This window comes from Pygoscelis adeliae, unplaced genomic scaffold (genome assembly GCF_000699105.1).
Source record: "Pygoscelis adeliae isolate BGI_AS28 unplaced genomic scaffold, ASM69910v1 Scaffold190, whole genome shotgun sequence".
Taxonomy (NCBI): Eukaryota; Metazoa; Chordata; class Aves; order Sphenisciformes; family Spheniscidae; genus Pygoscelis; species Pygoscelis adeliae.
In genome coordinates this window covers 688,071-700,517 of record NW_008823922.1, presented here as the reverse complement: position 1 = coordinate 700,517, position 12,447 = coordinate 688,071, and the positions used below count along the sequence as shown (strand labels likewise).

Sequence of the window (12,447 nt, the reverse complement as noted above, 5' to 3'; positions counted from 1 at the left end):
CATTTTTCTTACAGGTTATGGGGAAGGTCAAGGCCTGAGTTTAAGTTTGTGTTGGCAACAGATTTCCTTCCTCACCTGCCCCAAATGTTGTTTATTAAGTGATTGGTTTTTGGCCCAGGCCCTGCTTCCACTGAAACCAGCAGTAAAATTTCCGTCAAGACAAGTCAGGTTCTGTAGGTGTCTGTTCAGGAAAGGAATACAGAGATCCCACCTTTAAGCCACTGCAATCGACAGGAATTTTGCAATAGAGCAGGTTTTAGACAAAAGTCTGAATAGTCCTTTCTTCCCTCATCCCCCATCTATCCTTTACATTGAGTTGCTTTACAAAACTGAGTGACAGCCTATGAATTTATTCCTCGTTACATTAACAGCACACTTCTGTGCAAGTAATGTGCATGTGCTTTCATAAAGAGATTTATATTACAGGTACACAAGCAAATAAGTCTATGTACTCCTTACTTTTACAGAAGTGATGTTACTTGAGCATTTACAGAATATGCAAGGTGACAGTACGTAGCTGGGGAAAGGAGAGAGGATTATCAGAATAAGGTGACAGATTCATCCATGCCTTAACACCACTGTTACCTGAAAATAAAGTCAGCCAGCCGTAAATACCAGTCACTCAGAAAGGGGGGAAAAAACCCCCCGAACAAAACCAAGAAAAAATACCCTAAGCTGGAAACAGTCCTTTTAGTGAATTACTTACTGATGCTCTTCAATGAACATTAAGTATAAACATATGGTTGGTAAAATTATTTCTGTGGTCTAGTTTAATGAATAAAGTCAGTTTTCCTGCTTCTAGGGGAAGCATTCAGATCTTAAGAATGAATCAAATGATTTGCCAGGCTACTGATCGTTATTGCCGGCAGTCACCAAGCAGTCCACGAAGACTTTTCCAGGTCTCCTCCTATCCAACGCTGTGGATCAACATGACAGGGAGGTCAGATTGCTAAACCTAGCTAGCTTTGTAGATTTAGTTGCCTTTCTATGGCACAGAAGACAGGCTTAACGTAAACAGAAGATGCTTCCCAATTTTATTTTATAATACACAAAAGCAACAGAGATGTCTAGATCAAACCCATTTAACTCATTTAGGGATTCAGAATTAGACACTGGAACAGGCAAGTAATAACAGGGTGTTTGCTTGTCTATTTTAAGGAGAAAAAGGTGCTGTAATCTAAGAAGGATTCCTTCTTTGGGATTTGAATGCTGTTTTGCAATATGTTGGATCTTTTGTCCTAAATCTATGCAATCCTGAAAGTCCCATAAGCATTTAGAAATACCACGAAAGACAAATAACTTAAAAGCATGTACATAGGGAAATAAAGGGCCAGAACAAAAGCATGTTACCTATTATCAGTTTCATGAGTTTCCTTGAATTTAGCCAGATTTTTGGATGAAATTAAGAACATTCACAAACATACTTTAGTTTTTCCACATTGCTTCTAAGTTACAGAAACAGTAACATTTAAAGCCTCCTCCATATAAGGCATTATACAATATTAATCCTTCAACAGCAGGATATTAGACTTGGCACATGTTCTCTACTTCTACAGGTGCATTAGAGTGATCAAATATTTGAAACAGACATTTAAATGCTTTGAGAGAGCAATCCTGAAGCTGTTGTCCAATGTCAATTTACAGTCAGCGGAACACACTGAGATAGCCAGCTGCTGTTACAACGGCTAATGAAGCGTGACAATTTAAGTGCCACTACCCAGGACACTCAGCCCTTTGAGAGAGATTAAGCAAGCAAACCTTCATGTAATGGATAGTATTTTGCTTCTGTAATACTCAATGGATATTACAGTCTGAGCCAAGAAATATTTGCTATAAAGGAAGGTGTGGGACTGGAGAGCTGTAAGAAGAGGTGTCCAAAACACTCACTTAGGTGTGAGTGCACTTCATGGATTGCTCTATGCTACAAGACACCCTAGCCAGCCTTTATTGTTTTCCTTAACCTACCTACAAGTGTCACAGCACACAGAATGTTAACTAACACTGCAGAGATGTGGGATTTCATGCGTAAGTCCATCACTGATTTGCTGCGTGACCTTATATTTTTGTACAGTAGCTAGCAAAACAGCCCCAACTTCAGTTGCTACATTGACTATATTGCAGCTGAGATGACAGAGACGGGTCCCCCACTGTAAATTGCATATTTATGCTAGATAAAGCCAAAGCTATGGAGAGAAATGCCTAGCTGTGATAGCCACCAGGTAACTTCCAGTTCAATTCTGCAGCTGTGGGAGCAAGGGACATGAACTTCCTTATTAAGTGAGCAACTCTAGCTGCTATTACATGACGCAGGAGAGATGAATTTGGGAAGACTGACCATTCCCAAAGGGATAGTCAGCCTCTTCAGAAAGTCTCAAAGTGACCTCCCATTGTCACTAGAGAACATGACCCGAATCATCCGCTGGACACATGGAAGTACACTCGAAAACCTGAACTGAGGCTACATTGACTAGCACTAGAACTCACCTCCTACTGTGGTGCCAACATCCTTAGACAATGCAAGACAAACTGAAACTTCTGAAGACTGAGTCGTCAGTAGGGGATTTACAATCAGCCTAAAGTACAAGAAATCTGGCACTAGTAGTGGACTACTACAGCAATTCAGAAACTTGATAGTCCTTCATTAGACTAGCCGCTTCCATGTCCAACATTTACTGAAAATGATTGCACAACAGTGTAACAGCTGGAATTCATGTTGATCTCTTACAGCATTCTCTTTCCCCCTTAGGATCTTGGTCATCTGATAGGTGAGGGGTATTGACAAAGAAAAACCTCTTGTACTGCAGGAATGGATGCTTGGAGGTGAAAATTAAGCATACAAAGCCAAGAACTGCAGTCAACGGCAGTTGGTAAATCAGTATGATAGCTCCCTAGACTGAATCAGAGACAGAAAAGCAACTGATGTAACCTGTCATACCCAGCGGCCATCCCTCACCCTCAAGATCAGGTCAAAAGCTGGGTGGGGGCAGAAGTGTCAGGCCTGCCAGCCAAGTAAATAATTCACATTAATCTTAGTGAGACTGCTCTGGTACAGGCAGACTAGTCATTCTTTTACAGAAAATAAATGGAGATATGCCCCAGGAGACACACATACACAACAGGCAACTGCCTCTCAAATGACTATTTCTCTCTAACACAGTTTGTACAATGGCTCTCTATGCCTCTGTCAACCACAATCAATTTTTGCCGTGCACTCCAGTGCAGTCATTCGGGAGCTAGGACTATTGCCGAAGTTTATACAAACAGCAGCATCCCAATACTTCAGACTTACAGCAGCTTCCGGAGCTCCCTGCAGAGGTTATTTTTAAATTCTAGGGGATCTGGGACCTAGTCACCTCATGAACTGCCTTTCTTCACATGACATCCTCCCAGAATTGAAATCAAAAGCTAGCTGCTATTGTCACGATTCCATACGCTGTTTCTCCCCCTGCTCCACACTTGGTCTTCCACACTCTTGACTTAAGTCTGCTTGAAGATTAATACAAGGGGAAGGGAACCTGAATCTAATCTCCAGCCTGTATGGTTTCATTTCTGGTTTTCCAGTAGATATCCCGTTTGCAAGATGAGTACCTGTAGTCTCAGGCTTCTAGGCTGACATAACACGCTCTTAGTTGATTATGAGGCATCTGATCATCACAGCTGTACTCTAAAAAAAATCATTTACTGAAGACATCATGCACAGTAATACTTCAGTATTACTGAAGTATTACCCTCTCCTGTGCCCTCCACATTCTCAGCAATTCCGCCAATTAGCAAACGTGAATTGATTCTGTTAGTCTTAACCAGTTAGGATGGACAAAAAAAATGTTATTTGCTCTGCAAGTTTTAAAAGAAGGACTCCCATGATGTCTCCCCAAAGTACTTCCCACTGCACCCATATGAACTGTTCACGTACCGTTCTAAAGTCCTCCTCAAACTTGTAAGCTCCACCTCCTGTGGCACAGAGCGTAGTGTGCAAACTGGAGAAGTTCTTTTCACTACCCATCTGTATGAACCTGTGCATGGCACAGCTGGGAAAGCGGATGAAGTGCAGGTTTCCTTTACGTCCACACATAGTCAAATTTTTCAGTTCAAGATGGACATCGCGAATGCCAGTTTTACCATAGGCTGTATTGGAGGTCAAGTATTTCCTAATGCTTTTCAGGTTTTCCACCTCCTCCTGTTCCTCTTCTGCAGTAATGTCCTTAGGTTCAAAGTAGACCAGTTTAACCAACGTTCCACCGATATCCATTCCAAACCATGGAAATGCTAAAGACAAGAGGGTTGGGGAGGAAGAAAGAGAAAGTCACTATAAATATACAGGTTAGCCATACCACTGAAAACATTTGCTGAACGACAATTCACTGCAGTCACAGTAGCAGCATCTGCTCCTGAAAGCCAGTGGTCACTTACATGTCCAATTCACATGTATTAAACACCTCTCTAAGTTAAGACTTCGTAAAGCCTCAGTTAAGAAAAAGAATAAAGGAAATCTCAAAATATTCTTCTCTGGAGAAGCAGGTTTTAATAAAATGAATTTTTTTTTTCCCCCCAGGAAAACATTTTATTCTTCAGTCATCACCTCTTGACAGAGCACATTTACCGCATTTCACCCAGTCTGACTCCCAGCACCAATTCTTAAAATAGACTAAGGAGGGGAGAAGGAACAACCAACCAAACAGGAGAACGAGATTTCTCAAGTCACATTCCCACCGCATAACATCCACAATTGCCTTTCCAAGACCAGTTGGAATTTCCACAGTCACAAGGCTCTGTCTGAAGAGCAGCAATACATAACCCTCCCATTACGCTGGGAGTCTCCAGACTTCAAGCCACCGGAACTAGCAGCTCTGTTGGAACTATACCACCTGCATATATTAGCAGAAAGAGAATGAGCCATTTTAGGTTCAATATTTACCACTGAGAGTCCTTTTCTTTGAGCATAGACTCCCTTTGCTGGTATGTGTGTTAGCCCATCACACAACTATACAAGAAATGCCACTGTTCGCTTCTCAGCATACATATACTTGCCACAGCCGGCCTAGGTCTACCAAAGCCTTTGATCTGTTAATAGCAAGAGAAAATGACTATGGAGAACACGCAGACAGAAGATACTAACTGAACCGGGTTGGTCTGCCTGCTCTGCTTATATATACACACATACATTTTCAATAGTAAGCCAGGTAATTTTATGAAGCAGTAAGAAGTGAGAATACAAAATCTATACACAGGTAACTGCAGGAGGAGGCAGCTAGTAATGTTTCTCAGAGAAATTAAATTAAAAGTACTGAGTATGCGGCTAACATCTAAGATGCATTTCTAAAATAGCAGTCACACAGTCACCTCCCTGCTTTTAGGGAGAATCAGGCAGACTTGCTAGAAACATGATTCTACCAACTAGGGCATCCCCCCTTAAGTGTTGATACAAACTCCAAACCATGGACACCAGATGCATTGTTTATTTTTCTGCCAGTGAACCTAAATGTAAACAACTTGGGGCAAGATTTTAATAAGCATAGGTGGTACTGATCACACTGTTCTTACTCATGTAATCACAGATCCGTATTAAGTTACTCAACTTCAGGCTGAAAGGAGCTGAGAGTCTTTTACTTCTTACCACAAGGGTCTCAGCATCATTCTTGTCTGGCTGAATAATTCAAAAGTCTAAATTTCACAATTGTTACTACCCTCCCCAACCAATCCTTAAAGATCAGATGTTTAAAACGGTTATTTTGCTCCATTGCTGTATGCCAAATAATTGAATCATCAGTTTCTCCCCCCTTTCCCTAAGGACAAGGCAGGCATAATGCATAAACTCCCATGAAGTAACTTCCTTACAGTTCAATTTTTCTAAGAGCACCTACTATTATCTGTTGTAAAGTCTAATTTCTTCTTCCATGCCCTACAAGCTGCAAGACACAAAGACACTGAAATGAAGTTTAATTTGAGGTTTGGGAAGATACACCCTATGCAGATGCATGAGTGCTCCCTGAAATGGGAAGAATTTGAAACAAGCATTTTTAAAATAGGCTTTATTTTGAAGAGGAAAAATATTTTACCATACACTAACCTGTAACTCAAACACTTTTGGAAGTACAAGGTAAACATTTAAGCAAAAGTGGTCTGGTCCACGCTGTACAACACTACAATGCAGTGGAGCTCAGGATGCCAATCCCATTAGTGATTTACACAAATCTTTATTTAAGCTACTGAGAACTTTAATTACCTGTCCTACTGGAACAGTAAGTCTCCTCCTCAGATGTATCTTAATTATGCAAGCAGGAAGTTTAATTTTAAAAGCAGCATGGTTGGACTGTGCAATACAGAACCAGGCTGTAGCTAAGCATAAGCCAATTTCCAGTATTCTACATTAGGGGCATAAAATCTGCTACAGTCTAAAAGCAACTGTTGGTACAGGTAATCTATAGCGTAGATTTAATCTAGAGGGAGGGAAGAAGCATTCCATCCTCCTATCAAACACAAGTCCAGCAATAAAAGCGTTAAGTACTAACAGCTGAGAGTTATTCATAAATGACTGTCAAGACATTTACTTTTACATCTTAACATTTTGAGGAGTCATAACTAAATCATTAACAAAGAATAAGCACTGTAGAAAACAACTATGAAGTTATTTCAAGTCTGTATAGTTCTTGGCACAGGTACACATAATGCTCACATTTAAAAAGCAAGCAGAAATATCAAGACACTTTTTTTTTTAGTTTATTCTCTCTGTGAATCTAAGCTCCTTTCATTTTGTTGTGAGCTAAATGGAGAGCTGCAGAAAGAAAAGAACTCTGCTCTTAGAACAGCAGCAGTTTTCTTCAGCACAAAGAGCACAAGATCAGTCCACAACAACCGATATTTCAGTTATGCAGAACAGCAGCTTAGTTTTCTTCACAGCTGCTAACACCAGCTATCTGTTGGAACTACTTGCAATAAAGACGACAATTATTTTGACTGGTTGACCAATTAGGACAAAAAACAAGTCTCAAAGTTCCTGACAAATCCCACTGAAATTCATGTAACTTCTGTACAACTAGAGTGACGGTAGAAACACTTCTGTATTCCAGCGATTATTTAGAAAGTTTATTCATTGTATCTTTTGTTACTATCAATATGTTCCAAAACAAAATGCACCACTGAAGCACCATCAGTTCTTTTCAGTATCTTTAGATAACCCACCTTAGCTGGTACCTATACACTTCAACTCTCCTGACACCACTGAATGCAGTGCTAATGGGAGCATGCATGCAGACTGCAAGGTGCTCCTGGGTTTTGCTGCATCCCTGAATACAGGACCATTCAGAGGCCACCAAAATTATTAGGGCCCTCACTGCTGCAACCAGGGGGTATGAAGAAAGGAAGGTATTTGTGTAGAATACAGACTCCACAGACTTGAGGGAAAAGGGGGGGGGAAACAGTGGGGTTTTTTTGTTTGTCTGTTTGGGGTGGTTTGGTTTTTTGTTTGTTTTAAACTGGAAGTCCAGCATTTCATTGATAACTGGAATAAATGTCCAGTTTCTTGAGTTATTAAAAGCCAGGAAAGCAAGGAGAAGAAAGTGAAATTCGTCACATCCACATCTTAGACTGATAACAGTTATTCAAAACTGTGTGATTTGCTATGAAAAATGAAGACACTGGATATGCTGCAGAAATGCTTTCACAGTGTAAAAAATGCACATAACTAGAATTGTCTGATAAGACTGTTATAAGCTGGTTTCTCTCTTCTCAAAGTCAGTACGCAATATACCTATTGGATCAATGCAATCTATTACTGTGGAGAAAATAAAACTATTCTACTGTATTGCTACACTGCAGTAAGTCACAAAAAACAACACCACTGTAAAATTTAGTTCTAGGCCCCATAGAACTGATACAGAAAGCGTCAAGATGAATCATGCATTCTTAAAAGCCTAGCATAAATCAAGAGACTCCGCTTATCTTCGTAAGAAAATTAATTTTCTTTATGTTAAACTGCACCAACTACTTAATGGTTTGTTATCTTGAGATAAAAATCTCCATTACTCCAAAATTTAGCTGCAGAAGCATGTGACAATGCAAACAGAAGGTATCTACAGCATTGCATAATTAGGTAATCCAATGCACATCAACAGCTGTGCTATCTGGGGGAAAGGTTCACTCATGAGAAATTCCATGATACATTTTCAAAGTTTGTGCAGAAACTAGGTAAGAGTATGAACCTATAAGGCTATTCCTATAAGGCATGTTACGTTCAGAACTGAACACATCTGATTTTTAAAAATCCTGTGCTTAACATACACTATAAGGAGGGGGTGTGGAGGGTAAATATAAAATCGCAACATGGACAAGATCAGCAGAAGCAAGAATGAAAGGGAACTCCTAGGTCACTAAGTAACATTTCCCCCCATTAAAGAGGATAACCAGGGGTAATCCTTTTCATATGTTTACACAACCACCACGTAAGGTTAGCTGAATCTTTTTACTCCTCAGCTCTTAGAAGGAGATTGTGCCTGAATCCTGCTGGTTAGAACTTTCTTCTCTCTACCTGGACCCTAGATTTATCCATGACCAATTTGCAGCAGTTTCTTCTTTTGCAAAACTGTTTCAGCTTATACATCTCTCTTATAAGACCTGTATTTCCTTGAACACAGGTACAGTATCTCAATTTTTTATCAGTAATTTGAATGGTAGTAGCAATACTCTGATATCTTAGTCATAAATAATTCAGATGAAATATCTTAGGTTCAGCTGCTTTTCTTCCTGGACACACATATGATGAAATCCTATTATTACATTTACATTTTTCATTTGCATTTAATTTGCATTGCTTGATGTGTTGATGATCTAAGAACTTCCTGTTTTAATTGGGACTGGAAGAGGGGAGACAGCGTGCCAAAAATAAGAAGGGGGGAGGAGGGGGATCAAAACGAGTCCCAGGTAAGATGGGATAGTATTCTCACAGCTTCTGAAAGCTGCTTTCTATTAAAAAAGCTGGTAATAGCTTACATATATTTTTTCAATTACTTCTTCCTATTTTACACAGTTATTTTAAGCAATCCAAACACGTTGTGAAATAGAAGCATTTGTTTTCCTTTGAACAAAAATAGAATATATAGCTTAAAAAATTATATCTGCTTAGTAATGGAAGTTTCTTCAAACCTTACAAAGCTAGAGCTAAATAAATCATGCACATATATCAGGCGAAGCCTTCCAGTTCATTTTCAGCAGCAAGGGCTTATTGAATTTCTACCTTCTCACCAGAAAAAAACCCCCACAAAACACAAAACCACAAACCAAACCAAAAAACTTCAAACCCAAAAGCACAGAGCTGTTTGTGAAACAGTTGTGACCGTTCACACAAATGTAGTCATATTGCCACAAACTGATTTCTGAAGGTAGCACTGGGAGACCAGGTCACTACCTAGCCTATATAGCTTCATTAAAAAACCCTAACAAACGGAAGCCAAACTTACAAGGCTACAAGAAGCAATGATTAGCTATCAAGGATCTCATTCTTGGATCTAACAGCACCCAGCCTGATGGAAGGGATTTGCATAAGTTTCCCATTCTGTTGGAAACATTATCTTGTTGGTAAGGCAGATACGCAATTTTAACTCGCGGGATGCTGGACCACAACACACCAACTAGTTCAGTCTGTTATGACCAGTCCTATTCCTTAGGCAACCCTCACTTCCACCTACATTAAAAGCAGATGGAGACTAACTTTACACAGCATGCCACCTGAAGAAATTCTTAAGATTAAAAGATTGTGGGATATTCCAATGCCTTGGACAAGATTTCAGTAACCGATAATGTTGTACTTACTCACTGTGTCAAACAATAGCAAGACCAAAACAATTTTCACTCCTGTATTCTTCACTAAAATATACTATATAATCATGGCATTTCTCTATTTTTAACAACATCACCACCAGTGAAGAAAACCCTAGGTTTTCCACAGGTTCCACCTGGCCTAAAGTAGTACTACATAACCATGCTGCAGCCAAACATCACAGGTGTAACAACCTGAATACCGGCCAAAAGCGTTCCTTACTGTGGAGAGCTTAGAAATTAACCATGGCAATTACAATGCATATTAGTTGTAAACGGTCACACTGCCTCAAAACACACATTCTTTGACCCCTAACAACTACCAGCTGATTCGGGGTAAGAAATAAAGATGCTGATTGGAACAGAGACCCCAAAGCTTGATCTTAATTTAAGAAAAGCAATAGAATTAAGATGTCCAGCTGGTTTCCTCCCTATGTCTGATGTAGAATAATGCTGTGAAGCACCAGTCTAGTTAACTGCTGTGCTGAAATCTTTGTCCTTACTTGGCTACAATGCTGTTTCACAGGGACCAGTGAAGGCACTTAACTGCTCTTTTTCTTTCTTCTGTTCAAAGATCACCTTTAAGCTGAACAACATGACACTTCAGCAGGCTTTTGAAATTTGCAGAATTCACACCGTTTCAGTATTTTATTCTCTTCTGGAGCGCTTCACGGCGCAAGGCATCATTACAGATAGTTTTCTGTATTCATTATGCAGTGCTGTGATACAGAAAGGTAATGCAAACCCTAGTCTCACAAAGGGTCTGCACTCATGATTTGGACCAGAAAACTGACATAAGCCTAATATCCCTGAAAACTCATCTAGTTCAACTAAGAAAAAAAAACAAAAGCAAAGGCAAGCTTCTCAGCAGAAGCAGCAGGAGGCGAGTCAAAGGGATGTAAGTTAGTCCCCAGATCCTCTCTCACCACAGGCTAATCAGCGAAGCACACTGGTTCCCTTCTCAGAGGAGAAAAAGACTTGGGAATATAGATGCCTACCTCACTTTGGCAGAAAGTAAAAGCAATCAAGAAAACATATAATTTATAAGGATTTAAAGGAATAATTGCTGCAGAAAGATAGGTTTCATTTGTTTAATTATTGGGAAATGCCAATTATCTCATTATCTTTTCCACCACGCAAACCAAACCCCACAATCAATACTGAAGTCTTACATGCCATGTGGCAACTGCACTTCATTTTGCAATGTGTCCTTAAGCACAGAACAAACATCTGCAAAGGCCGGGATTAAATACAAAAACCAGTAAAACGGGACTGTGTAGTATTCACTAGAGATGGATACAGTGGAAAGCTATGCAGCACCAGGAGAATTTGAGTATAATTTAATGAATTTTTTAAGCTGGTGACAATGTGCTATCATATTTTCCTCCAAGGCTAATACTAAACTGCAAATTTATTCTTGTACAAAATAAACCATATAAATTAAAAAGTATAAGATCAGCAAGAATTAAAGTATTTTATTCAGCAAAGAAATTGCCCACAAAACAGCTCTACAAAGCACTTCCCTCACCTGCTGTTTTCATTAAAGCCTCATTTCACTAAAACCCCACAACTGAAGACTCGGTTGTCATACATCTTGGGCAATATAGCCAGTCACCCTACGCTCTTTACTCTGACGGGCTCTTTTCCCCCTCAAGATGGGAGGGAATCCAAATTCCTCATTCTTTCTTATTCAAGCGATTACATGAATCCCCAAAAGCCTTTATTCTTTGCTTCAAAATAGTTTTTACTATTACGAAGAGTTTGACATGCAAGTGCTGACTCTTCTTAGTACACCAAATCAAAATGTAAGTCAGTCCAAGTTCTGCAGTTTTTGTTCCCGAATGAAAGTGCGAAGCTGGACAAAGACTACAAAACCAGGCTGTGACAGAGAATGATTTAGTGACCAACACGTTAAATTTGGCAGAAGACTAAATTAACTATCAACAGGGACGGTAAGCACTACATGATTAATCAATACAGAGAACATCCTAAGGGAAAGCGGTATGTGTAGCTCAGCAAAAACATTTAGAAAGCCAGAGAAGGCACTGGCTAATAAGTAGCCCTGTGAAAGCTGCAGCTCTTCGAGGCTGTTTCTGACTATTTTGTTCTGCTCATACAGAAAAATTTTTAAGTATTCAATGCAAAAGAAAGAGAAAAAAAAAAATCCGGAGTAGCTGAATGCACACTACTTCCTACTGAGTAGAAACATCTTTAAGTTTTGGCAGTGGGTAGCTGTGATCCTGACTATCCCCAATTACCCTTTCGGAACACGCTGAACTTTTAACAAAGCAGCAAACATTTGTTGGCTTCATCTGAAGGTCTAGTGAAGTGAGAGTGCAGAGAAACCGAGTACTTTTTCCATTGGATTGTTTCACTTGTGGAGTTTACCATGGAATTATTCAATAGCTCCACACCTACATATAGGAAGTTAGCTATGATCAGGTAAGTAAAACATACTATTAATCAACAAACCTTATAGAATTAAGTACATTACAAATATGGATGTCTGAGACTCATAGCCTTAAACCGAAACGCGGACAGCCAGTTCCCTAACACCCCCCAAACCAACTAGCCAAAAGCCACAGGCGGTGCTCTAAGGAGCGCATTACAAATTTATCGTGTTTGCAAGCTGCTTCT

The 12,447-nt window shown here is 39.7% G+C and overlaps 1 protein-coding gene across 2 annotated transcripts in view; it reads right to left on the bottom strand.

Moving 5' to 3' along the window:
• The window catches only part of PANK1 (pantothenate kinase 1), a 49,267-nt gene that overhangs the window by 15,332 nt on the left and 21,488 nt on the right, over positions 1–12,447 (bottom strand). For both annotated transcript variants that reach the window (XM_009320134.1, XM_009320144.1), the window contains one exon: positions 3,914–4,266. In XM_009320134.1, the coding sequence (XP_009318409.1) occupies positions 3,914–4,266 (353 nt within the window). The remainder of the gene's footprint in view (positions 1–3,913; positions 4,267–12,447) is intronic.